The sequence below is a fragment of the Rana temporaria genome, chromosome 5 (assembly GCF_905171775.1).
Source record: "Rana temporaria chromosome 5, aRanTem1.1, whole genome shotgun sequence".
Lineage (NCBI taxonomy): Eukaryota > Metazoa > Chordata > Amphibia > Anura > Ranidae > Rana > Rana temporaria.
In genome coordinates, this window is record NC_053493.1 from 39,672,493 (window position 1) to 39,699,510 (window position 27,018).

Genomic DNA, 27,018 nt, shown 5'->3' on the forward strand with positions numbered 1-27,018 from the left:
TTTATTGGGACTGCGACGTTATGGCGGACACATCGGACACTTTTGACACGTTTTTGGCGCCATTCACATTTATACTGCAATCAGTGCTATAAATATGCACTAATTACTGTATAAATTTTTTTTTTACTAGAAATGGCGGCGATCTGCGATTTTTATTGGGACTGCAACGTTATGGCGGACACATCGGACACTTTTGACACATTTTTGGCGCCATTCACATTTATACTGCAATCAGTGCTATAAATATGCACTAATTACTGTATACATTTTTTTTTTTACTAGAAATGGCGGCGATCTGCGATTTTTATTGGGACTGCGACGTTATGGCGGACACATCGGACACTTTTGACACATTTTTGGCGCCATTCACATTTATACTGCAATCAGTGCTATAAATATGCACTAATTACTGTATAAATGTGACTGGCAGGGAAGGGGTTAACACTAGGGGGTGAGGAAGGGGTTAAATGTGTATCCTAATTAGTGTTCTAACTGTGGGGGAGGGGGGGTGACTGGGGGGGTGACCGATCTGTGTCTCTATGTACAAGAGACACAGACCCGTCTCCTCTCTCCCCTGACAGCACCGCTGTCTGCGAGAGCCGGGAATGAGAGATGATCTCATATGTAAACATATGAGATCATCTCTCATTGGCCGCACAGATCGCCTAGGAAACGGCCGCTCCGATTGGCCGTTCACGGCGATCTGTGACTGGCTGTGTCCAAGGGACACGGCCAGCACAGCAGTTCCCCGCTGCGCGCTCGGGAGCGCGCGCGGGGAACGCGAAAAGGGGCGGCCGTAAAAACACGGCCTCCCAGAGATTCAGAGCCACCCGGCGGCCGTATATAGTCGTACGGCCGTCGGGAAGTGGTTAAATCTAGTAACAGTCTGGCCATTACCAAATCCCATCTTGCCATATGATATGTCACGGGGCTTAAAATCTGTCGTAAAAGAGGATATAACCAAATTAATGGGATAAGTTCACCGTTACAAAAAAAAAAAAATAGATGTTGCTGGTAAACAAATATGCATTTATTTCTTATTAGCAGCTTGTAAAGCTTTGCACCTGCGACCAGCAGATTGTGGGTGTAATGCCCGGGTCCTGCAGACTTACCTCCGGTATGGGCAGGCAGTTGCACTGACAAGAAGCTCAATGAACTACCTAGAGAGCTCAACGCCGCCCTGGTAGTTCATTGAGAACTACAAGCTGACAGTTGCAAAGTCTGTAGGTACTTGTAGTTTTCACATTAAAGCAGATGTGCCATGAAAAAAAAAAATTTAAAGCCAGCAGCTACAAATACTGCAGCTGCTGACTTATAATATTAGGACACTTACCTGTGCTGGAGTCCAGCGCCGTCCTCAGCAGAGGACGAGCGATCGCTCGTCACTCTGCTGCCCCCCTGCCAGCCTCAGTGAGGGAACCAGGAAGTGAAGCGCTCCGGCTTCACTACCCGGTTCCCTACGGCGCATGCGCGAGTTGCGCTGTGCCTGCTGATTGGCTCCTGCTGTGCTCTGGGAGCCGAGTGTTCCCAGAGCACAACGGGGGGAGGACGGGATGTGACGTTCTGCCCGAGACTATGTGGCCGAAAGTGGGTGCAAATCAGGGCTGGACTGGGACAAAAATTTGGTCCTGGACTGGGACAAAAATTTGGTCCTGGACTTCATCAAGACTGGCCCACTTTGACAGGTCTCTCCCATGGTAGACAGGTATCTGCACCCCCCTCCCCCCTGAAAGGTGTCAAATGTGACACCGGAGGGGGGGGGGGTGCCGATCAGCGGGAGTTCCACTTTAGGGTGGAGCTCCGCTTTAAACGAACACTGTGAATGAATGATGTGGCTGGGCGGGCATGTTTTTTTATTTATTTTTTTAGATTGTGACATTGGTGGGGGGAGAAGACGGGCCACTTGCTGTCAAAACAGGGGATTGAGGGGGGTGTGGGGGCATCTGTAGCATGTTCTACACTGAATATGGTGGCAACATGTTACAAAAGGTGAACTTATCCTTTAAGCCAATTGCAATGTACATGACCATGTTATAAATGTGTGCGTTTCATTTATTTTTTAAATTTACTCAAGTCCCAAATATGCAAAATAGTTTCAGTGACAAATCTAACAAGTATAATAATTATCGGTGCATAAATCTCTTAGCAGCCCCTAGGAAGAGGAAGGACGTTCTGTGAAATATGCATCCCCAGAATCTGTGACAAGGACTTTTCCTTCTATACTTCTATACTATAGGAAGTGCACCATCTAGTGTTTGAAGGAGACAAATACAGTTCATTAACCCCTTCACACCTATGGCTAAAACAAATCGAAAATGCCTAAGCACAATTTTGCTCATAAAACTGTACATATCACTACTTTGTGCATCCAGGTGGATTATACCTTGTTTTTTCTGGACTAATTGGGCTTTCATTTGGTGGTAAATGGTAATGGATATCTTCTAAAAACCTGAATTTTTTTTTATTATTAAAGGAAAACTTGCCCAAAATAGTTAAAAAAAAAATGTAGCTGTGTATTTCTTGCTGTTACCATATTTTTCCATCAAAGAACAACCCAAGATTAAATTCTCCTGAGGATTGCAGCACTACCACATGTGTATGTTATTTGTATGTATCCGTAGTACAGCTCCAATACAATAGTGCCCATTGCGTTTTTTTTTTTTTAAATCCTACCTAAAACACACTGGCCCAGATTCAGTAAGCAATTGCGCCTGCGTAACCATAGTTACGCAGCGCAATTGCTGACTTGCGCCGGCGTAACAAGTTCTCCTGATTCAGAGAACTCGTTACGCCGACTGCAGCCTAAAATCTGTGTGGCATAAGGCTCTTATGCCACGCAGATTTTAGGCTGCATTCTTGTGTTGACCGCTAGGGGGCGCTCCCATTGTGGTCAGCGTATAGTATGCAAATTGCATACTTACGCCGATTCACAATGTTGCGCGGGCCCTGCGTACGCAAGTTACGGAGTTTCCGTACGGCGTCTTTAGCGTAAGGCTGCCCCTTCTAATAGTAGGGGCAGCCAATTATAAAGTATACCCCCCGTTCCCGCGTCGTGAAATTTGAATTTCACGCCGTTTGCGTAAGTGATACGTGAATGGCGCTGGACGCCATTCACGTTCACTTTGAAGCAAATGACGTCCTTGCGACGTCATTTGCCGCAATGCACGTCGGGCAAGTTTCCCGACGGCGCATGCGCTTTACGATCGGCGCGGGAACGCGCCTAATTTAAATGATTCCCGCCCCCGGCGGGATCATTTACATTGCGCGCGCTTACGCCGGGCAATTTTGCCAGCGCGCCCTCGCAATTTACGGAGCTACTGCTCCGTGAATCGAGGGCAGCGCAAAATCGTTGCCCTGCGCCTCCGCAAATAGAGCGCAGATCTCTTTGAATCCGGGCCACTGATACTAAAAAGAATCCTGTAAAAAATATTGACCCTGACCTTGACCTAAACACTAACTAATTTAACTTGATCTATTTTTATTTTTTTATTTTTTTTCGACACATATATTTACAGAGAAAAAAAAAAAGAAACGTGGGCAAGCTTAACAGTGACTAACCACTGTGATAGCCAATCAGAGGCTATCACAGCGATCAGATGACCATGGAATTGGTCTCGAGGCTCTCCGTGAGAGCCCGGTCTTTGCGTTGGGAGTGCGCCATGCAGCATGCTTCCCTCACAAAGGAAGATACACAAAAAAACAGGCCCACAGAAAAAAGCTCAGTCCTGTGGGGCTCTGCACTCCCAAGTCGCAGGATAAGTCGCACAAGTGTGAAAGGGGCCTTACTCTCGCATCTCAGCAAGACTAGTAGCATAGATTTGTATTAATATTTAAGTATGGATCACTTTGCAAACAAAAAGATGGGCTTGTCTGAATGAATAATGTTTACACTGAGCTCTTCCTAATATATTATTTTGTTCTGTTTGCTTGTCCCAGTTTAAAGAAGATGGTAGAGGTTAATTTTCTTTGTGTCCATAAGAAGCTGCGATCGAAACGCGTTGCTCCTGTTCTCATCCGAGAGATCACCAGAAGAGTCAATCTAGAAGGAATTTTCCAAGCTGTGTACACAGCGGGGGTCGTTTTACCAAAGCCCGTGTCTACATGCAGGTATGAGACTGGTATAGAACTGAATTTATTCTTTCTACCATGACCGATTTTAAGCTTTTTTAAGGGAAGTAGGATAAGCTCAAAGTACATTTCAAAGCATTTGCAAAGTGACCGTGTCTTGTTAAGGTTAAAGTGGTTGTAAACTCTGTTACACCACTGGTAGCTACAGGTAAGCCTATAATAAAGCTTATCTGTAGGCAGGGCCGGCGCAACCACCAGGCGGACCAAGCGGCCGCTTGGGGCGGGCAGGTCCGCAGCCTGGGATGGGGCGGAAAGATGACCTTTTTTTTTTTTTTTATTTACTGTCCGGAGTTGCCGCCGCCCTCCGGCGCCCGGTGTCCAGCTCCAGGGCTCGAGTTGCGGGAACGGCGTCTGTAGAGGAGAAGGGAGGGAGAAAAAGTTTCACTGGCACCGCACTGCCCCGCCCCCTCCCCCGGTGAGCTGTTGCAGAAGAACAATAACATCATTAGCATGTGACAAACCGAGTCTCTGCTGCCTGACTAGTAACTCCCCCCAGCAGGAGATCGTGGCCAGCACTAGCTAAACTTCTCTTCTCTTCTCTCCTGCTGAAGGGAGCATGCTGGCTGCTTGTCATTTTTTTTGTGATGGACGCTGATGAGCTGACCAGCCAATCTGCAGGCACTTGATAGGGCTAGGTGCCTGCAGATTGGCTGGTCAGCTCATCAGCGTCCATCACAAAAAAAATTACAAGCAGCCAGCATGCTCCCTTCAGCAGGAGAGAAGAGAAGAGAAGTTTAGCTAGTGCTGGCCACGATCGGGTTTGTCACATGCTAATGATGTTATTGATGTTAGGAAGCAGCATGGATGGAGGGTAAGTCACAGAAATTGTGTGTGTTACTGTGCCCCCCCCCTGCAGACTTTAATTAAACTACTGTTTAAAGGGAAACCTGGCTGAGGTTGACAGGCTGGCATTGTGAAGATGGATGAGGATGACTCTGGGTGGATAGGAGAGTTACATTGTGGAGATCCTCTTCACAATGTAACTCTCATCCCCACAGAGTCATCCTCATCCATCTTCACAATGCAACACAATCCTCTTCATCCCCACCCAGCACCATCCATCCCTCTCTAACGCATCCCCTGCACCATCTATCCCTTTCCACAACACATCCCCACCCACACCCAGCACCACCCACCCCTCTCCACAACGCATCACAACGCATCACCACCCACGCCAAGCACCATCCATCCCACTCCACAATGCATCCCCACCCACCCCTCTCCACAACGCATCCCCACCCACGCCTAGCACCATCCACCCTCTCCACAACACATGGCTGTGGAGGAGGCGGGTACAGAGAGAGGTGGCTGTGGAGGAGTCGGGTACCACCCACCCCTCTCCACAACGCATCACCACCCACGCCAAGCACCATCCATCCCACTCCACAATGCATCCCCACCCACCCCTCTCCACAACGCATCCCCACCCACCCCTCTCCACAACGCATCCCCACCCACGCCTAGCACCATCCACCCTCTCCACAACACATGGCTGTGGAGGAGGCGGGTACAGAGAGAGGTGGCTGTGGAGGAGGGGGGGTACAGAGAGGTGGCTGTGGAGGAGGGGGGGTACAGAGAGGTGGCTGTAGAGGAGGGGGGTACAGAGAGGTGGCTGTGGAGGAGGGGGGGTACAGAGAGGTGGCTGTGGAGGAGGGGGGGTACAGAGAGGTGGCTGTAGAGGAGGGGGGTACAGAGAGGTGGCTGTAGAGGAGGGGGGTACAGAGAGGTGGCTGTAGAGGAGGGGGGTACAGAGAGGTGGCTGTAGAGGAGGGGGGTACAGAGAGGTGGCTGTAGAGGAGGGGGTACAGAGAGGTGGCGGTAGAGGAGGGGGCACAGAGAAGTAGCTTTATAGCCCTCTCTGTACCCCCCCTCCTCCACAACCACCTCTCTGTACCCCCCTCCTCCACAACCACCTCTCTGTACCCCCCTCCTTAAAATGACTAAGATTGTATTTTTTTTTCTTTTTTAATAATTATGAGGTGGCACTGGTGGGCAGTAATGAGGTGGCACTGATGGACACTAATGGGCTGAACTGGTAGGCAGTGATGAGGTTGCACTGACAGGCTGAACTGGTGGACACTAATGAGGTGGCACTGTTGGACACTGATAGGCTGCACTTTACCTCTCCACCCTAAACAATAACCTCCTCCCCAACCTAGATTTTCTGAGATAATGAAAAAAAAAAAAAAATATCGGCCATCGGCCGCCCCAATTTTGAAATATCGGCATCGGTATCGGCCAGAGAAAAACCCATATCGGTCTACCTCTAGTCTGCACTGTAGGGGTGTCTGCATTGTAGGGGTGTCTGTACTGTGGGGGTCTGCACTGTAGGGGTGTCTGTACTGTGGGAGTCTGCACTATAGGGGGGTCTGTACTGTAGGGGTGTCTGTACTGTGGGGGTCTGCACTATAGGGGTGGGGGTCTGCACTGTAGGGGTGTCTGTACTGTGGGAGTCTGCACTATAGGGGGGTCTGTACTGTAGGGGTGTCTGTACTGTGGGGGTCTGCACTATAGGGGTGGGGGTCTGCACTGTAGAGGTGTCTGTACTGTGTCGGGTTGGGGTCTGCACTGTAAGGGTTTCTGTACTGTGGGGGGCTGCACTATAGGGGTGTCTGTACTGTGGGGTATGGGGGTCTGCACTGTAGGGGTGTCTGTACTGTGGGGGTCTGCACTATAGGGGTGGGGGTCTGCACTGTAGGGGTGTCTGTATGTCGGGTGGGGGTCTGCACTGTAAGGGTGTCTGTACTGTGGGGGTCTGCACTATAGGGGTGTCTGTACTGTGGGGGTCTGCACTGTTGGGGGGTCTGAACTGTTGGGGGTGTCTGTGTAATGGGGTCCAGAGGTGCAGGGTGCTATGTAATGTAAAGGGGTCCAGTGGTGTATGGTGCTGTGTAATGTAAAGGGGTCCAGTATGTTTTACATTTAGTAGTATGGTGTATATTATACTAAGAATTTCTGGTGTGGCGTGGTTACAAAAGCACAAATTAGTGTGTTTTTTTATATAAAAAAATTATTGAAAGAAACATTTTTGCAAGGGAGGTGGGTGGCCGTTGGGGGGGGGGGGGGGTGCCAAAATGGAGCTTCGCTTGTGTAGGCAGAAATCCTTGCACCGGCCCTGTCTGTAGGTACTGTGAACATCTCCTAAACTCGCACAGTTTAGAAGATATTCACTATATGTGCTGCTGCCAACGTCATCGGTGCATGCACACTGAAGAAACGGGCCACTGGTGCCGTTTCGTTCAGGGCCCGTGTCGTGACATCACTCCTGCGCACATGCACGGGAGTGACGTCATCTCGGCTCCGGCCAATTACAGCGCAGGAGCCCGGAAGTATGATGGAAAGATGTCGGCCGTGTGAGTGGAGTGCGGGCGGCACTGCAGGGCATCATTCTAAGGTGAGTATTTCATAATGAGCTAGTATGCTAGGCATACTAGATCATTTTGCCTTTGTCCTGCAGGTTTTTTTTCCCCGGAGGTTTACAATCTCTTTAAAGGAAAAGTTCACCTTTAGGAATATGTTACATGTGCCACCCATTTTTAGGGTGAAGGATGTAACATGTTCCCACTGCAGCAGCCACTAACTGATCCCCGCACTCCCTGTGACAGCAGTACGGGAAGAAGTTCCCCGCATAAAACGCGCGGCTGTGCTGGGCTCCGTTCACACGGCCGAACCATTCATTCAGAGTTCTTCTTTTAATGCCCATACACATGCTTCATTGGGCATCTAATATTTCAGTGCTGAGAGTGCCCTCCCAGCACAGTAACCGAGCTGTCAAAGACTAACTAACGGGACCAGCTCTCGATCTTGTGACCACTGTTACAGCCAATCGGTAACCACATCATCGCTGATCCTTCCAACCCCCCGTGAGCTCAAAACTTTTTAATGGGACTTGCGGGACAGTGGGGAAGTTAATATAAAAACCAGAAATGAATAAATGGCAGCCTATTGGATGTTGGACTGGCTTTGTATCAGCGGGGTGTTTAAGTCACTGGACGGATATGTGGAAGCTTCTGGCATTGTCTGGTAATAAGGTACAGCCCCCCCCCCCCCATTTCTGGTTCGGTTTTATAGATTAGCTTGACAAATAGCGGACCTTGGCTTAGTGTAGAGACGTTGTGCACCGAAGAGGGTCTGTGACTGGGATTCTAAACACACTTTTCAAACAAGAGGGAGACTTGGTATGCGTGAGCCACACTATGATCCTCAGAATGGTTTTCTTTGCCGGCCTTATTCAGAGTGATCTGGAATCAGAGAACATTCTGTGTCTGTCCCCTCTAGTGCTTAAAAAGGGCTGTGCCATTCTTCTGTAGGCATAATGGTGTAAGGAAAATAACTTTGTAAATCATGAAACAAATATTTTGTGCACCCAGAATCGCATTCTGTTTGTGTTTTTATAACACTACGCTGGCAATGTTGAATGCCAGTTTAGCTGTCCAGCTCTCCAAAGACCACCCAGGAGAAGGTATCTTTTGAATCTTTGCTATGCCACATGCCAGTTGAAGTTTTCAGTTGAATGGTCTAGGCCAGGGGTCTCCAAACATTCTAAACAAAGGGCCGGTTTATTGTCCTTCAGACTCTTGGAGGGCCGGACTTTGGCCAGCGGGAGTGAACATTTTCCTGGTATTAGGGGGAGGAATAGTGCCCCATTGCTGGTATCATAGGGAGGAATAGTGCCCCATTAGTGGTGTCGGTGGGAGAAATGGTGCTCCATTATCGGTGTCAGATGGCAGAATAGTGTCTCGTATCATTGGGAGGGATAGAGCTCCAAGGGCCGGATAAAGGCAAGCAAAGGGCCGGATCTGGCCCTCGGGCCACAGTTTGGAGACCACTGGTCTAGGCATTTTTTTTTTTTGCTGCTTGGTATCAGTCATGGGAGCTGCCATGTTGGTTTTAAAATGGTAAATCTTTACCCACACAATGTGATCTATGGCTAACAGGCCTGATGGATGCAGGAGGGTTGTGTGCCTCCTTTTCCTTCTGCCCCAGAAAAAAAATAGTAAGTGTTTTGGACATTCATTCCAGCGCTTCTATAGGATCTTTGTAACACTGAACAATATTTTTTCCATATTTTCTTTGAAGCGTAAATCAATGCAAAAAACATGCAGTACATCTCTGTAGTATTTAGTGCATGTACAGGTCTTCTGCAAGCACAGAAAATGCCCATATATCTGCCAGTCCTGTTGTGGGCTGTCCACTCACAGCATATATGTGGATTTTGTAGTGTCAGCCCTGCCCAATTTTTTTTTGCTAAATTACTCAATTCATACCATATCCTTCCCTTCAAAGCCCAGGCAAATATTGACTTGTGAGGGTCCGGTTTAGTAAAACGGGTGCACTCAGATTTTGGTGCAGCTGTGCATAGTATCCAGTCGGCTTCTAATTTGTTTAATAAGCCCAGGTTCACACGGATAGCGGGAATGAAATCGTGCAAGTTCAGCTGAACTCGCACAATTTCATTTCCACATGTCCGTCCCGAATTCGGGGGCAATTTCAGAGACATCTGTGCGGGGTGCTGCACAGATGTCTATACAAATCGCACCCCGAAGTCGCCAAAAGTAGAACAGAAACTACTTTTGGGAATCGGTTCAGTGCCGCAAAGTCTGCGTTGCACCGATCGCTGCAATGTAAACCTAGGCTTAAAGTGAGTGTAAAGTCCCCCCCCCCCCTTTTTTTTTAAATAACAAACATGTCATACCTACCTGCTCTGTGCAGTGATTTTGCACAGAGCAGCCCGTATCCTCCTCTCGGGTCCCTCCCCGGGGCTCCTGGCTCCTCCCTCCTGTTAAACGCCCCCTGCAGCAAGCAGCTTGCTATTTGGGGCACCCGAGCTGAACCGCAGCCCCACCCCTTTTTCTCCTCATTGGCTCACTGACTTTGACAGCAGCAGGGGCCATGGGTGCATTAAGATAAAAAACAACTTCTGCCTATACAGCTGCTTTAAAGGGGTTGTTAGGCTGCATTCACACCTGAGCGTAGCTTATTTGGTCGTTTTTTCCGGCGTTTTGTCGCGCGTATTCATGCTTATTTACGCGTTTGCATACAGCGTCGTCCGACGTTTTTGTACTTCGACGTTTTATATTTTAGCCAATAGGAAAAATTATCATCTTTTCATCACTTGTTGCTATGTTGGTAGATTTTTTTTTATCTTCTGCCTGGGTGAAATGTTCTATTGATTAAAGCGACAAAACGCCCGTAGCAAACGCTTGTTTTCGCGCTAGTCGCTTGAATCGAGCGTTTTCATTACTTTCTATGGGAAATACAAACGCTCAAAAACGCCCAAACCGCCCGATTCGCGCGACAAAAAAGGGTCCGGAACTTGTTTGAGCTTCAGGCGTCAGGCGTTTTGGAGTGGAGATGTGAACCATCTCCATAGAGAATAATGTATTTTTTCCCCTCTAGCATTTTTGAGCGTCGCGCTTCAGGCGACAAAACGCTCAGGTGTGAATGCAGCCTAAAGGTTTGTTTTTTATTTTCTAAATAGGTTACTTTAAACTAGTACATTGTTGGTTCACTTACCTTTTCCTTCGAGTTCCCTTCTAAATGTATTTTTCTTTGTCTGAATTTCTCACTTCCTGTTCCTCCTCAGTAAGCTGTTCTAAATGACTAACCACTGCTCGGATGATGGTGGAAAGCTTACTGAGGAGGAACAGGAAGTAAGAAATTCAAACAAAGAAAAAAAATTTTAGAAGGGAAATGGAAGGAAAAGGTAAGTGAGCCAACAATGCACTAGCTTAAAGGAACCCATTTAGAAAATAAAAGACGAACCTTTACAACCCCTTTAAGCTTTGGCAATAAAACCTGGAAGCTGATTGGTTTGTGTAGAGCTGCACCAGATTTTGCCCTCTCCAGTTTTAGTAAATGACCTCCTATGAGAGAACACAGGAAGTGTGCACAAGAGACCGGACAGCTCTGAATCTCTAAATGTCCACACCACACGATCATGTATAAATAAGATGTGTGTACCATAAATCCTTCTCCTTTTGACATTGTACATACTGCTAAGACCCCTTTCACACTGGGGCTGTGTCTGCATTGGCACTAAAGCGGCGCTCGTGTTAGCGTCGCTTTTCGGCCGCTAGCGGCGTGCTTTTAACCCCAGAAAAGGGGTTAAAAACTCCCATGTTGCGGCACTTCCAAAGCACTGCCTATTCATTGCAATGGGCAGGGTGTTTAGGGATCGTTGTATACAGCGCTCCCAAACTGCCCCAAAGATGCTGCTTGCAGGACTTTTCGTGTCCCGCAAACGCACCGCCCGGGTGTGAAAGGACCCATTGTAATGAATGGAAAGCAGTTTTTAGGCGCTTTACAGGCGCTATTTCTAGCACTAAAACGCCTGAAAGGGGTCTAAATGATTGGACTACTTTAAAGTGGTCTTATGAGCCATGTAATCTCCGCTAAAGAAGTCTTGATGGCCGATGTTCAGACTGTAAATACTGAGCCTTCCCTCTGCCTGAGATCATGTGACCAATGTGTAATTATGTGACTGACACTGGGCATATCCTGTAGTAGTGGTATCCTCAGGAAAAGTAACTCTGGTGGGGTACAAAAGTCAGAATGGGGATAAGACATGCGGTATTTGGAACATAGGGTGGCTTTGCCCAGATTTGGACAACCTATGGGTCTCCAGGTATTGAGGAGCTTACAGGTACTAGCATACCAGGTGTATAAGCAGGAGAATTACAAGCTAGCTTGGACTAACTGCCTTAAAGGGGTTGGAAACCATTATTTGTTAAAAATAAATAAAAAGTCATACTTTCCTCCACTGTGCAGTTAATTTTGAACAGAGTGGGCCCGCTCCTCCTCTTCTGGGGTCCCTCAGCGGTGCTGGTGGCTCCTCCCCACATCGAGTGTCCACATGGAGAAGCGCTGTTCTTGGTGGATACCTGTGCGGGCGCGCTCCCATGTCCCGTATCTGTGTCCATTCACACCAAATGCAGAACTCGGCCCCGCCCCCGTGTCATTGGGTTTAATTGACAGCAGCAGGAGCCAATGGCTGTGCTGCCATCAATCTATCCAATCAGGAGACACCAGCTAGAGATGCTGTGCTCGTTCCAGGACGGAGGGTGACAGAGTTCAGGTAAGTAAAACGGGAGGCTGGGGGGGGGGGGGGGGGGGGCTGCAGCATTACAGAAGGTTTTTCACCTTAATACAAAGAATGCATTAAAGTGAAAAACAATTCCAACCCCTTTAAGACTGAGAACACTGAGCCCCCGTAACAAATGTTCTCTCTTCTTTTCTCAGGTACTGGCACCGCTCCCTAAACCCTAGAAAACTGGTAGAGGTGAAGTTTTCTCACCTTAGCAGAAATATGACGTTACAGAGGACTATGAAGCTGTACAGACTTCCTGATGTAAGATTTATTATTGTCTGTTATGTCAATCTTTACTGTCATTCCATGTCCTAGTGCAGTCCACTGGGTCATTTCTGTATTTCTGCCTATCTTTCTAATGTTAAGGTCTTTAAAGTGGTATTAAAGCTTCCTTCCTTTTTTTTTTTTTATAACAAACAAGTTATACTTGCTTGCTCTGTGCAAGAGTTTTGCACAGAGCACACTCCGATCCTCCTCCTTTTCAGATCCCCTGCCGGTGTTCCTGGATCCTCCCGCTCTAGCAGTGACCCCAGAGAAAACTGCTTGCCCTGGGGGGCACCGCTGCATGTTCACTACCGGAGCCACTGCCCTTTGCCTCCATAAGATGGATAGAGCCGTGCTTTCCCGACATGTGAAGAATAAGGATGAGCTCCGGCGTGTTCGCATAGACCACGTGCAGAGCCCACCAGGAAGTGAGCACGGCGCTGTGCTAATCACAGCCAGGGAGACATTGTCCCGATGCTCGGCTGCAGGGATCGTGAAATGTCTCCCTGGCTGTTATTAGCGCAGCGCCGTGCATACTTCCTGGCGGGCTCTGCACGTGTTCTATGAGAACACGCCGGAGCTCATCCTTAGTGAAGAAACTCACTACCCTTTAGCACAGTGGTCATCAAGCCTGTCCTCAGGGTCCTCTAACAGGCCAGGTTTGCAAGATAACTGAAATACATCACAGGTGATATCATTTGTTGCTGAGTGATTATAGTATTTGTCTGCATCTCCCCAAAGTAATACATAAAACCTGGCCTGTTAGTGGGCCCTGAGGACAGGGTTGCTGACCACTGCTTTAGCAGACACACGGCAGTGCCATTGTTAAGCATGTGGTTTGGTGCAGCACGTAGGGAAGCCAATTGAAATGAATGTAGGTGTGAACCTAGCCTTAAAAGAGAAGTATGGGGTTTCCAGTGGTCCCTCACAGGCTCTGCACTGAGAACCGAGCGATCAAACCCCACTGATGGCTCAGTTCTCTCAGCTACCTGAGCAGAGAGCTGCAGACTGTCAATCAGCAGCTCTCCGCTCTGCCCCCCCTGCGCTCACTGGAGGGCGGCTCACTTAGAGGCTGAGACGGGTATTGGTCCAGGCACCTGGCGGATCCAGACTTTGTCGGCATGACGCGGTGCCTGGACTGATTCCTGTGACGTCGGCGGAGAGCGGACTTCAAACCGCTCTCTGCTGAAAACGGGCCACAGGAGTGCAAAACAAATTGCACTCCTGTGACCCAGAGGAGAAGCCCAGCCAAACGGGCTCAGGAGTAATGTTTTTTCTGTTTTTTTTACTATTTGCCTGGAGATCTGCTGCAGTTCTGCCATATGTGTGTGTTTTTTTGTTTTTTCCCCCCCTAAAAGTAGAAGATTGTAAACCAGTGTATTACATTTAGCTATTCTCTTTAATCCTCATCTCCTCACAAGCTCATAGAAATAATGTGTTTACCCAGCCATACTGTGCGAGTCTAGTCTGGTCATAGTTCCTATGAGGTCAGCATGCTGGAACGCTGGCCCCGGTTATCTATTTAGTGTCATTGTAAACACAGGGCTTTGCCAATAGATTCTCAGCTGATTTGAGCAGTCGGAGAACAAGTGCCAGCCATTAATTACCGCAAGCCGCTCTAATTAGAACATCCCCCAGAGCTCATCCTGGAATCCATGTGTTCTATCCTGCTGATTGCATTGCTCTTATCACCGCTTTGTTTTCTCTCCTCCCTTCTCATCAGGTAACAAAGACCGCCGGGCTACGGCCGATGGAGAGGAAAGACGCCACCATGGTCCAGCACTTATTGAATCACTATTTAAGTCAGTTTAATCTGTCTCCTGTGATGGATGAAGAGGAGGTGGTGCACTGGTTTCTCCCTCAGGATAATATTATAGATACCTATGTTGTAGAAGTGAGTATTCAATTGGGACTTTTATTAAGAAATATATTAAGAGCTAAGCTGTCAGTTATGGGGTCATTAGAAAAAAAATGAACTCCAGGCAAACAGCTAAAATACACAGATGAAATAAAAGGAAGCTGTTTTATTTCTGTCCATTCAGTCCTGAGATTTACACAGCCCTGCCAAGCAGCAGGACAGGAGACGTGATTTCTTATGCTGAAGTCAAGCAAAACTTGGAGGTCTTGTCCCTCCCCTGCCTGTGACTGGACAGTAAAGGCAGAAGCAGCAGCTTAATGAGCAGCGCATTGATTATCAGTGCAGACCCATCGAGAATGCCCACTTCAGACCACCAGGGGTGCCCATTAGGATGGCACTCTGTGCCCATCACTGATGCCTGCCATGAGCGTGGCCATCAGTGCTGCTCATCAGTGCCCATCAGAACTGCCTCAGCAGTGAAGGAGAAAACCTACTTCTTTACAAAGTTTTGTAACCGGAACGAAGAAAAACTATTTTTTTTCTCAATTTCCTGTCTTTTTTTTTCTTTCTTGTAGTGCATAAAATAAAAACCCCAGTAGTGATCAAATACCACCAAAAGAAAGCTCTATTTGTGTGGGGGGAGGGATGTATAAAAATTTCATTTGGGTACAGCGTTGCATGACCGCGCAATTGTTATTCAAAATGCGACAGCCCTGAAGGCTGAAAATTGGCCTGGACAGGAAGGGGGGAAAGTGCCCAGTATTGAAGTAGTTAATTACTGCATGCATTTAAATATTGATTTCCTTCTTTGAATTGAGTTTAAAGGTTCACCCTAAAAACATGTATATAACATTACATTCTGCATACTTCCGACATGTACAGTATGCTGTTTGTTTTTTGCTGTACATACCGTATTATTGCTATTTTCCACCCGGCTTCCGGGTGCTCACTCCCGCGGGAGTAGGCGTTCCTATGCAGAGGCGCAGTGTCATGTGGGACTTCGCCCAGATGGTTGACGTCCTGAGAAAAACTTCCCCTTGGCGGATAAGGCGCGTCACGAGTTTCCGAAAATAGCCGAACTGCGAGTCGGCTCTATACGGTGCCTGCGCAGTCAGCTCTACACGGCTTCTAGTCGGTGCGCAGTAGCCAGTCGGCTACTTTCGGAAACTCCGGAACCTTTTTTTCATCCATCTATTGACAAATGAAAATTGGATGTAAGTGGATAATCCATTGACATCAACATCCATTTTTTGGAACGGATCAAAGTTCTATTTTTCTTAGATTAAAAAAAAAAAAACAGATTGGATGAAAAACTGATGTAAACTGACAAAAGGTCAATTTTTGCATCCGTTTCTGCATTGGTAGTGGAGGTAAAAAAACTGTTGAAAAACTTCATCCATTTTTTCTTTGAAAAAACATGACTAAACGATCAAATGAACGGTCCAGTTGTGTGAAAGAAGCCTAAGGCCTCTTTCACACTGGACGGATCAGTAATGATCTGCCCTGTGAACCTCCCGCTTGCTCAGTGGGGATCGCTCCGCTGATCCCCGCTGAGCCGGCGGATGACAGGGCAGTCCCCGCACACTGTGCAGGGACCGCCCTGTCAGATCTCCGCTCTCCCACATGGGGGGATCGGATGAACACTGAGCGTCTGTCTGTGTTCACCCGATCCGCTCTGCAGACGAATGGAAAAATAGGGTTGTCCTCCGTCTGCAGAATCGGAGGATTGCGGACCCGGATGAGATTGGGTGTCAGCGGATGTTCATCCACTGACACTCGCACGCAATCTCATTGGGATCAATGTATGTCCCTTTTTCATCCGTACACGGATGGATGAAAAAGCGGATATACGGTCCGCCCGTGTGAAAGAGCCCTAACAGCTGTTTACCGAGCTGTACTCGCCAAGCATTTTCGGTAAATACCGCAGAACAGTTTAGTGAATTGACAGTTTCAGGATTGAATGCGGTATTTAGGGAGAATGTGTCTGGACACTTACATACTGCATGCAATCTGAGCCAGTGGCGGGGCGGGGCCTGAACCAGTGACGGGGCGGGGCCTGAGCCTCGCTCTTTGTTTTATGGACACACAGAGCAGGGCTCAGAAACGAGCATGCATCCTGGCTCCACCCACACTTGGTATGGAGGCACTCCACTGGTGGTGCCAGGAGCTGAGAAAAGGGGAGGACTCTGTGCAAAACTATTGCACAGATCAGGTAAATATAACATGTTTGTTATAATTTTACCTAAAATAAAAGAAGCTTGACAATCACTAATACGGGGAATATATTGTGTAGGATGTTTGAGCTTTAGAAGCACTATTATTTGTATTGCAATGTGGTCAATCCTGTGTATGTGACGCTTGTGCTTTGTCTTCTCTCCAGAGTTCAAATGGTGTATTAACAGACTTCCTGAGTTTTTACACATTACCCTCCACAGTGATGCATCACCCGCTGCATAAAACGCTAAAAGCAGCCTATTCCTTCTACAATGTCCACACAGAGACTGCGCTGCTGGACCTCATGAACGATGCACTCATTATCGCCAAATTAGTAAGTATCACCCCATGGATGAGTATTCTCTGTGAGAGGTAACGCATCTTAGCCTAACACTTATTAGACTGTTCATATAGAATACAATGTGGTGGATGCAGGCGTGTTCTGCCCGTCTTTGTGTGAGATATGCCAGCCCTCTTATACCATTTCTACAGTCAAATAGAAGTACACATGGCAACAAAACCATGGCATGTATAGGATGTTCAGCAAAGTAACTCCCATAAGAACCAAAACTCATCACCACATCTAAAATCCTCTCAAACTGCAGCAAACCCCCAACACCCGTGTACACAGGCCATGGTAGATCTGCACAGAACCCACACCTCATTCCGCCTGAAATTGAGAAGGGGGGGGGGGGGGGGCTTTAAAGAAAAATATATATAAAGAAGTGGGTAGCAATCTGGGGACCTCTGGGCCCTTTAATAAAAAATATAATATATATATATATACACAAATTATTATTTATTTATTTTTATTAAAAAAAAATTACAAAAAAGGGGGGTTGCCATCCGGGACCTCTGGGCCCTTTAATAATAATGATAAAAAAAAGAAACCTCTGGGCCCTTTAATAAAAAAAATATATATATATTAAAAAAAAAAAAACATTTATTAAAAAAGGGGGGGGGGGGTTGCCATCCAGGGCCCTGGGGACCTCTGGCCCCTGTAATAAAAACATAAAAAATATATATATATATATATATATATATATATATATAAAAAAATAAACATTTATAACAAATAAAAAAAGGGGGTTTGCCACATGGGGCCCTGGGGACCTTTTGAGCCCTTTAAAAAAAAAAAATCTATATATAAAAAAAGAAATAAAATATAAAAAAATATATTATTTTTTATAAAAAAAAGAGGGGGGTTGCCATCCGGGGCCCTTTAATAATAATAATAATAATTTTATTTATATATATATATATATATATATATATATATATATATATATATATATATATAAAAATATATTTTTTTTATAAAAAAAGGGGGGGTTGTCATCCGGGGCGCTGGGGATCTCCGGACCCCCCGTACCTCTAAAACAAAAATTGGCCCTTTAATAAAAAATAAAATAAAAATATATTGGAAAAATATATATTTTTTTTATAAAAAATAAATAAAAAAAAGGGGGGGGGTTTCCATCCGGGCCCTGGGGACCTCCGGACCTCTAAAAAAAAAAAAAATTGGCCCTTTAATAAAAAATAAAATAAAAATATAATCAATTTTTTATTTTTTTTTATAAAAAATAAATCAAAAAAAGGGGAGTTGCCATATATATTTTTTTTTTAAAGGGGGTTGCCATCCGGGCCCCTTTACAGATGTACTGCCTGTACTCCTCTGATGGCGGCCCTGGATGTGGGCATTACCTGGTCTGCATGTAACGTAATCCTGCCTAGGAGTTGCCACTCATCCAAATTTTGCCAACCAAGGTATTTTGATATTAGCATAACACTTTCCAAGAGTCGGCCCACTGCTTGCACCAGGGCTGAGTGCTTTTCAGTAGAGAATTGCATAGAGAAGCACAGAGACCCAGAGATGACATTCCTGAGTCTAAAATAAGGTCTGCAATGAAAACACAACCGTTTTAATTAAAAAAAAATCATTTTAGGGGGTTTCAAAAGAAGAAGGCAACATGTAAGCAGATTAAGATTTCTTCAGATTTAAACTAAATGAATTCTCTTCCGGTGTTCTGCAGAAAGGATTTGACGTGTTTAATGCTCTGGATCTGATGGAAAACAAAACTTTCTTGGAAAAGCTGAAGTTTGGCATAGGGGATGGAAACTTGCAATATTACCTGTTCAACTGGAGATGCCCAGCTATGGAATCTGAAAAGGTGAGCAGGCTTTGCTGGACCAGAGGACACAAAAGAGGCGGCAATGGTGCAGAATTGTAATTACCAATGCTGAGAACGTCTGTAGGTGGGAGTAATAAGGCAGTGAGCAGATGAGAAAGGTCATGTATTGGGGTTAAACGGATGATAGAATGCTGCAGTGATAGTGGACAGTCCAGAGCTCAGGGCAAGTGAGGCAGATCTGAGGGAAGGTGAAGCACACTCCAGGAACATGTAGAAAAAACAGAGATAGAGGTGCCTTCTAAGTGTAGACTATAACATTTATTAGACGAAGGTATAAACCACTCACATTTAGGTAAGTAAAATCAGACACGTCAGGTAATCATGCAGAGGTGAGTCCCCATGCATGCTGGTCTGGGCAGCGAGCACTGGTCCGAATCGAGCCCCGTTAGTAAACTCACTTTCGTTTATAACATGGGTCTTCAAACTATGGCCCTCCAGTTGTTCAGGAACTACAATTCCCATCATGCCTAGTCATATCTGTGAATGTCAGTGTATTACAATGCCTCATGGGATGTGTAGTTCCGCAACAGCTGGAGGGCCGTAGTTTGAGGATCCCTGGTTTATAATATCGCTCTCGCCATTCCCATATTCTCCCACTAGATGGCGCCCTATATAAGGCATCCATAACCTTGCAGCCATAGCTTGAGAACGGAGAGCATCTGTCCCGTTATCATTGTGCCTGCTCAGAAACGTGTTACGGGCATTTCCGGTGACGTCGCACGCCCGCACCAGCTGTCCACGTGCGTTCCTGCCCTCCATCTTAGTCCCATCTACACACACAGCCGGCTGGCGGCTTCTGTTTAGAAAACGGCAGAACTCGCCTCTGCAGGACTACCTGATGTGCCTGATTTTTCTTACCAAGGCCCCATACACACTATTAGATTTTCTGCAGATTTTCCAAAACCATGTAGTGCATGGGCCGGCCTGATTGCATACAAATTGAAACTCTTAAGGTTTGACCTCATATTATATGGTTTTGGTAAATCTGAAGACAAAAATCTGCAGAAAATCTAATCATGTGTATGGGGTCTAAGTGTGAGCTGTTTATATCTTTTTGTTTAATAAATGTTGTTCAGTCTACACTTAGAAGGCGCCTCCTATCTCTTTTATTTTTTTGCTGGACCAAATCCTGACTTTCTAAGGCAGGCTTTGATTTTTTTTGTACAGTACATTTCTAGGACTCATCCTCCACATTACACAGCCCTCCAATTTATTCTCTAGGGCCTCTGCTTAAAAAATAAATATGTATTTTCTAAGTAATTTTCTAGCAAAAAATAAATAAAAATTACATGGAGAGAAATGGCAGTAGTTAAAGTGGTTGTATACTCTGTACTACCACTTTTCACTACAGGTAAGTCTATAATAAGGCTTACCTGTAGGTGCCTTGCACAGTTTAGTAGATATTCACTGTATCCACATGTGACCGGCTGCTCCCGCATGCATGTGGCTCCAGCCAATCACTGCACCGGAGCCCGCGAACCTGGAAATAACTCTGGGAGATGTCGCTGGCTACGGTGGTTTACGGAGACCACTGAAACTGCTTCGATCTAAGGTATTTCATAATGAGCTAGTATGCCTTTGTCTTGCAGGTTTTTTTTGTTTTTGTTTTTTTACACAACCACTGGTTGTAAACCCTGGTAAAAAAAAAAAAACTGAAGAACAAGGCATAATGAGCTAGTATGCATAGCATACTAGATCATTATGAATTGCTTACCTTAGATCGAAGCCCCCCCACAGCCGTCCTTGTCTCCCCCCTCCTGCCGGCGACATTTATCCTGGGGGTTACTTCCGGGTATCGCGGCTCCGGCGCTGTGATTGGCTCTAGTGCACATGTGCAGATGACATCGGTGCACATACAGGGGATATCTCCTAAACCATGCAGGTTTAGGAGATATCCTGGGTAGCTACAGGTAAGCCTTATTAACCTTCAAAACTTACACATATTAATAGGTTTTGGCACTCTTAGGATGTCTGACAATCTTTATTAAACAATCCCTTAGGCCATAGTCGGATTTCTGCGGCTGAATGTACAGGTGGATAGGCACAGTTGCAGCTGCTGAGCCTGCACAAAGCAGTGACAAGCTGACAGTGTCCCTGGATGTGATCGCAAATTGAGTGATTACCTGCGATTTAGAACAGATGATCGCTCCTGGAAAAAAAGACGTCTCAATTTATCACTAACGGCAGGCTTCATAATTTATATCTGAATGCTGGCTGACAGCTGCAGCCGCTGTCAGCCCGTCACTGCTCATGTAAAGGCTCAGCGGCCACAACTGTCCACATCCAGCTGCAGGAACATCTTTAAATGTGAATGAGGTCTTATTCTAAATGGTCGGATATTCTGACTCTTGTCTCATTGCAGGTGGGCCTGGTGTTACAGTAAACTTCTGCATCCAAGACCTGCCTCCCGCACGCACCGGAGCTGCTCTTCAGGAAGGACAAAGCACAAAACCGCTGGAGCCGAGGGACCCGAAGAGACGAAGATCAAATAAAGACGTCTGAGCAGCCCGACAGGATTGCATTGCAACCACCACAGAATTCATCCAGCGCTGTCGTCATTCTCTCATGGTGCAAATGCATTATTCAAACAATAAACCGAATGAAAAAAAAGACGCAGAACAAATGTAATAAACTGAAGCACACATTCCTTTATAATTTGGAAACATGTTTTTTTTTTTTCTCCCCCTCCCCCCAAGGACATGAGAGATCGTTTGGTTTTAATTCACCACCATTTTTATAGACAGACCTGCGGAATGCATGTGACATCATCTCTTCAGATTTGATACTGTACATTCAGTGAGGCAGCAGAGCCATCAACAAGCCCCTCCCTCCCAACACCCAACCCCCTTCCCAAAAGAAAACAATTCTGCAAATTATGCCGGACGTTTTTTTTCCGAGCATCTGCAAAGGGGACGATTGACTCTTCTCTTGCTTTGCTTTTTGTTCAGCCTGCGGGGGATCAGGTCACCAACTCTGTGCGCCGGGGGACACTTAAGATAATGACAGTGTTATAATCGGCAGAGCGAAAGTTCCTTATGTTTGTGACAGAAGAATAGCTATGGCCGGTTTGTGCGATGTTTATAGTAAATATAAAGAGAAAATTAAAGGTGCGCTTCCAGTGTTGCCTTAAGTCGTATGTTGAAGTATGTGTAGTGCGCAGTGATGATAGGAGCGCCAATAGCGCGGCGCCACATTAGTGTTTACTATTGGCAGCTTATGCAGAGCTGGTGTGTACAAATGACATCACTAGGCAAAAAGGTAACCTCTTGTGCCAATCGGTATGTCTCCCCATTGGTGAGAAGCCTCTCTAATCTTCGCTAATTACCGTAGCGCAGTCAGGATAGATATACAGTTAGAACTATGGGGCTCTTTTACTTTTTTAACTGGTAGTGCTGCAGCAAGGGTTAAAATTAGCGATGCACCGATACCGAGTATTTTCACAAGGACTCATGAAAATGCTTTTAATACCAAAACCGATACTTTGCAGTGCGATTTGTGTCCATACCAAATGAATGAGCACAAATTGCACTGCAAAGAATCGCATGCAATTTAAAGAGGAATGTGATATGATTCCTGTCCGCATTGTATGCGGTTTTCCCACCGCTCCTGTGTGAACCCAGGCTTCTCATAGTGGTTTATTGTATTATTACAGTTACTTGTATAGCGCTGTCAGTTTATGCAGTGCTTTTCACATATATTATACATTCACATCAGCCTCTACCCTCATGAAGCTTACAATCAAAGGTCCCTAACTCATATTCATACGTACACATAATGGGGACAATTTAAAGAAGAGCCAATTAAAGCGGAGTTCCACCAGTTTCTTTTTTTTTTTTGTGTTTTTTTTTTTGTTTGTTTATTAACCACTTAAGGACCGCCTCCTGCAAAAAGACGTCGGCAGAATGTCACGGCTGGGCACAAGCATGTACAGGTACGTCCTCTTTAAGTGCCCAGCCGTGGGGCGCGCGCCCGCAACCCGGTCCAAAGCTCCGTGACCCGCAACCTGATCGCCGCTGGAGTCCCGCGATCGGTCCCCGGAGCTGAAGAACGGGGAGAGGTGAGTGTAAACACAGCTTCCCCGTTCTTCACTGTGGCGATGTCATTGATCGTGTGTTCCCTGTTATAGGGAAACACAATCAATGACGTCACACGTCCAGCCCCGCCCCCCTACAGTTAGAAACACAAATGAGGTCACACTTAACCCCTTCAGCGCCCCCTAGTGGTTAACTCCCAAACTGCAATTGTCATTTTCACAGTAATCGGTGCATTTTTAATGCCTTTTTTGCTGTGAAAATTACAATGGTCCCAAAAATGTGTCAAAATTGTCCGATGTGTCCGCCATAATGTCGCAGTCACGAAAAAAATAGCTGATCGCCGCCATTAGTAGTAAAAAATAAAATTTTAAAAATGCCATAAAACTATCCCCTATTTTGTAGACGCTATAAATTTTGCGCAAACCAATCGATAAACACTTATTGCGATTTTTTTTTTTTACCAAAAATAGGTAGAAGAATATGTATCGGCCTAAACTGAGGAAAAAAATATATATATATATATTATATATTTTTTGGGAGGGATATTTATTATAGCAAAAAGTAAAAAATATTTTTTTTTTTTTAAATTGTTGCTCTATTTTTGTTTATAGCGCAAAAAATTAAAAACGCAGAGGTGATCAAATACCACCAAAAGAAAGCTCTATTTGTGGGGAAAAAAGGACGTCAATTTTGTTTGGGAGCCACTTCGCACGACCGCGCAATTGTCAGTTAAAGCAACGCAGTGCCGAATCGCAAAAACTGGCCTGGCCCCTTACCTGCCTAAAGGTCTGGGTCTTAAGTGGTTAAAAGTCAGCAGTATACAAAAAGAATAGCTACTGACTTTAATAAATTGACAGCTTTGTGGGTGAGCCTGCACTGCGAATGCGCGACTCGCGCTGTACTCTGCTATTGGCCAACCGATCTTCTGGGACCTGTTGTGTCCCAGAAGATCGCTGGCAGGGAGGGGCAGCCTAGGGTGGGAGGAGTCACCTAGGTGGCCCAAAAAAGGAAGTCTCACAAAAAATAAGGTAAACTCCCCCCCCCCCCCCCCCAAATAAATGACATGCAAAATGTGGAATGTAAGGGAGCAAGGAGTGCTTAAAGGGGTTGTAAAGGTTTGTTTTCTAAATAGGTTCCTTTAAGCTAGTGCATTTTTGGTTCACTTATCTTTTCCTTCAATTTCCCTTCTAAATGTTTTTTTACTTTGTTTGAATTTCTCACTTCCTGTTCCTCCTCAGTAAACTTTCCACCATCATCCGAGCGGTGGAAAGTCATTTAGAACAGCTTACTGAACATCTTACTGAGGAGAAACAGGAAGTGAGAAATTCAGATAAAGGAAAAAAAAACATTTAGAAGGGAAATGGAAGGAAAAGGTAAGTGAACCAACAATGCAAAAGCTTAAAGGAACCTATTTAGAAAATAAAAAACAAACCTTTACAACCCCTTTTAAAGCGGAAGTTTCACTTTTGGGTGGAACTCCGCTTTAACCTACCAGCCAGTCTTAAGCCCCATACACACCTAAAGGTACTCGGGTTTCCTCTGACACTCTAAAGCCCCAAACACTATTAGATTTTCTGCAGATTTACCAAAACCATGTAGTGCAAAGGCACGCCTGATTGCATACAAATTTAAACTTAAGGTTTGACCTCATATTAGATGGTTTTGGTAAATCTGAAGACAAAAATCTGCAGAAAATCTAATAGTGTGTATGGGGCTTTAGAGCAGTGTTTCTCAATTCCAGTCCTCAGGCCCCCCCAACAGGTCAGGTTTTCAGGATTTCCATTATTTTGCACAGGTGATTTGATCAGATTCACTGCCTTAGTAATCACCACAGACTTTTCATCTGAGGGAAATCCTGAAAACCTGACCTGTTGGGGGGGCCTGAGGACTGGAATTGAGAAACACTGCTTTAGAGTGTCAGAGGAAACCCGAGTACCTTTAGGTAACCCATGCAGGTACAGGGAGAACATGCAAAGATTTTAGGCTGGGTTCACACAGGAGCGGTGGGGAAACCCGCATTCTATTCGCACAAGAATCGCACCACATTCCTGTTCAAATCGCATGCGATTCTTTGCATGGATGCAAATCACACCATTAAGCATCGGTACTCAGTATCAGCAAGAGCTTGACCAAAGGTGTCGGTACTCACCAGGGGGGAAAAAAAAAAAAAAACTGGTGTTGGTGCATCCCTAGTTAGTCTTATTGTGTCTCTCTTACACAAAGCCGCGGCCCCTCCCCCCCAACACTGCTCTTGCTGTCGGCATCATAGTGCTGTTGATTACAGCAGTATTTGGGGAAGAAGAATGACCATTGGAGAGTCGATCTGCGGTTTTGTGCATGAGAGAGTGGCCGCCTGACTGTCCCAGGTGCTTGCAGTAGTTGAAAAAAAAATAAACGGGGTGCATACAGGTTTTTTTTTATTACTTTTAACTGCTAAAGTGCAGCCAGGGTGAAAGTACACTGTAGTAACATATCTGGGAAACCCTTACCACTGCTCTCTCCCACAAAGCAGCAGACTAGGAGCAAGGCCTCTTTCACACTGGGCGGATCAATAATGATCCGCCCCGTGTACCTCCGCTTGCTGAGCGGGGATCACTCCAGTGATCCCCACTGAGCCGTCGGATGACAGGGCGGTCCCCGCACACTGTGCAGGGACTGCCCTGTCTTTTCTCCACTCTCCCCTATGGGGGGATCGGATGAACACGGACCGTCTATACGTTCACCCGATCCGCCAGACGGATGGAAAAGTAGGTTTTTCCTCCGTCACACTTTGGTGGATCGGAGCGGGTTGGATGTCAGGGGGCATGTCACCGCTGACATCCGCGGCTCCATAGAGGAGCACGGAGCTCCCGTACAGGTCCGCAAAAAAAACTGACAGACGGACCTGTACGGGCGCTCAGTGTGAAAGGGCCCCAAGGGTGCTGTTGATTAGAGCAATGTTCAGTGGAGTCATGCAGGAGAGCCGGGCCGCTGTGTGTGTGTGTGTGTGTGTGTGTGCGCGCGCGCGGTGCAATAAGAATCTTCTATGTGTGGTCAGCACAGGATATTTCATCCCTTGCGGCAGCACTTGGCAGCCCCATATTTACAGTGCATCTGGAAATAATTCACAGCGCTTCACTTTTTCCACATTTTATGTTACAGCCTTATTCCGAAATGTATTCATTATTTTCTCCTTGAAATTCTACAAACAATACCCGGTAATGACAACGTGAAAGAAGTTTGTTTGAAATTTTTGCAAATTTATAAAAAAAAAGATCCCATGTACATAAGTATTCACAGCCTTTGCCATGACACTCAAAATTGAGCTCAGGTGCATCCTGTGCCCACTGATCATCCTTGAGATGTTTCTACAACTTTTATTGGAGTCCACCTGTGGTAAATTCAGTTGATTGGACATGATTTGGAAAGGCACACTCCTGTCTATCTAAAGATCCCACCGTTAACAGTGCATGTCAGAGCACAAGCCATGAAGTCCATAGAATTGGCTGTAAACCTCCAAAACAGGATTGTATGGAGGCACAGATCTGGGGAAGGGTACAGAAAAATGTCTGCAGCATTGTAGGTCCGAATAAGCACAGGGGCCTCCATCATTTGTAAATAGAAGAAGTTTGGAACCACCAGTTCCAAGAGCGGGCTGCCCAGCCAAACTGAGCGATCGGAGGAAAAGGGCCTTAGTTAGGGAGGTGACCAAGAACCCGATGGTCACTCTGACAGAGCTCCAGTGTTTCTCTGTGGTGAGAGGAGAACCTTCCAAAAGAACAACCATCTCTGCAGCACTCCACCAATCAGGCCTGTGTGGTAGAGTGGCCAGACGGAAGACACTCCTCAGTAAAAGGCACGTGACAGCCGGCCTGGAGTTTGCCAAAAGGCACCTGAAGGACTCTCAGAACCCGAGGAACAACATTTTCTGGTCTGATGAAACAAATATTGAACGCTGTGGCCTGAATGGCAAGCGTCATGTCTGGAGGAAACCAGGCACCGCTCATCACCTGGCCAATACCATCCCTACAGTGAAGCATGGTGGTGGTGGCAGCATCATGCTGTGGGGATGTTTTTCAGCAGAAGGAACTGGGTGACTAGTCAGGATTGAGGGAAAGATGAATGTAGCACAGAATGCTGTACAGAGACATCCTTGATGAAAACCTGCACCAGAGCAGACTGGAGCGAAGGTTCATCTTCCAACAGGATACCAACCCTAAGCACACAGCCAAGATAACAAAGGAGTGGCTATGGAACAAC

At 46.2% G+C, this 27,018-nt stretch overlaps 1 protein-coding gene across 1 annotated transcript in view; it reads left to right on the forward strand.

Moving 5' to 3' along the window:
- NMT2 (N-myristoyltransferase 2) overlaps window positions 1-21,875 on the forward strand; it is a 96,764-nt gene extending 74,889 nt beyond the window's left edge. The window contains exons 7-12 of the mRNA XM_040352413.1: window positions 3,937-4,107; window positions 12,370-12,478; window positions 14,205-14,375; window positions 16,720-16,887; window positions 18,587-18,724; window positions 21,108-21,875. Of these exons, the coding sequence (XP_040208347.1) occupies window positions 3,937-4,107; window positions 12,370-12,478; window positions 14,205-14,375; window positions 16,720-16,887; window positions 18,587-18,724; window positions 21,108-21,128 (778 nt within the window). The 3' untranslated portion in view covers window positions 21,129-21,875. The remainder of the gene's footprint in view (window positions 1-3,936; window positions 4,108-12,369; window positions 12,479-14,204; window positions 14,376-16,719; window positions 16,888-18,586; window positions 18,725-21,107) is intronic.
- The last annotated feature ends 5,143 nt before the right edge of the window (window positions 21,876-27,018 follow it).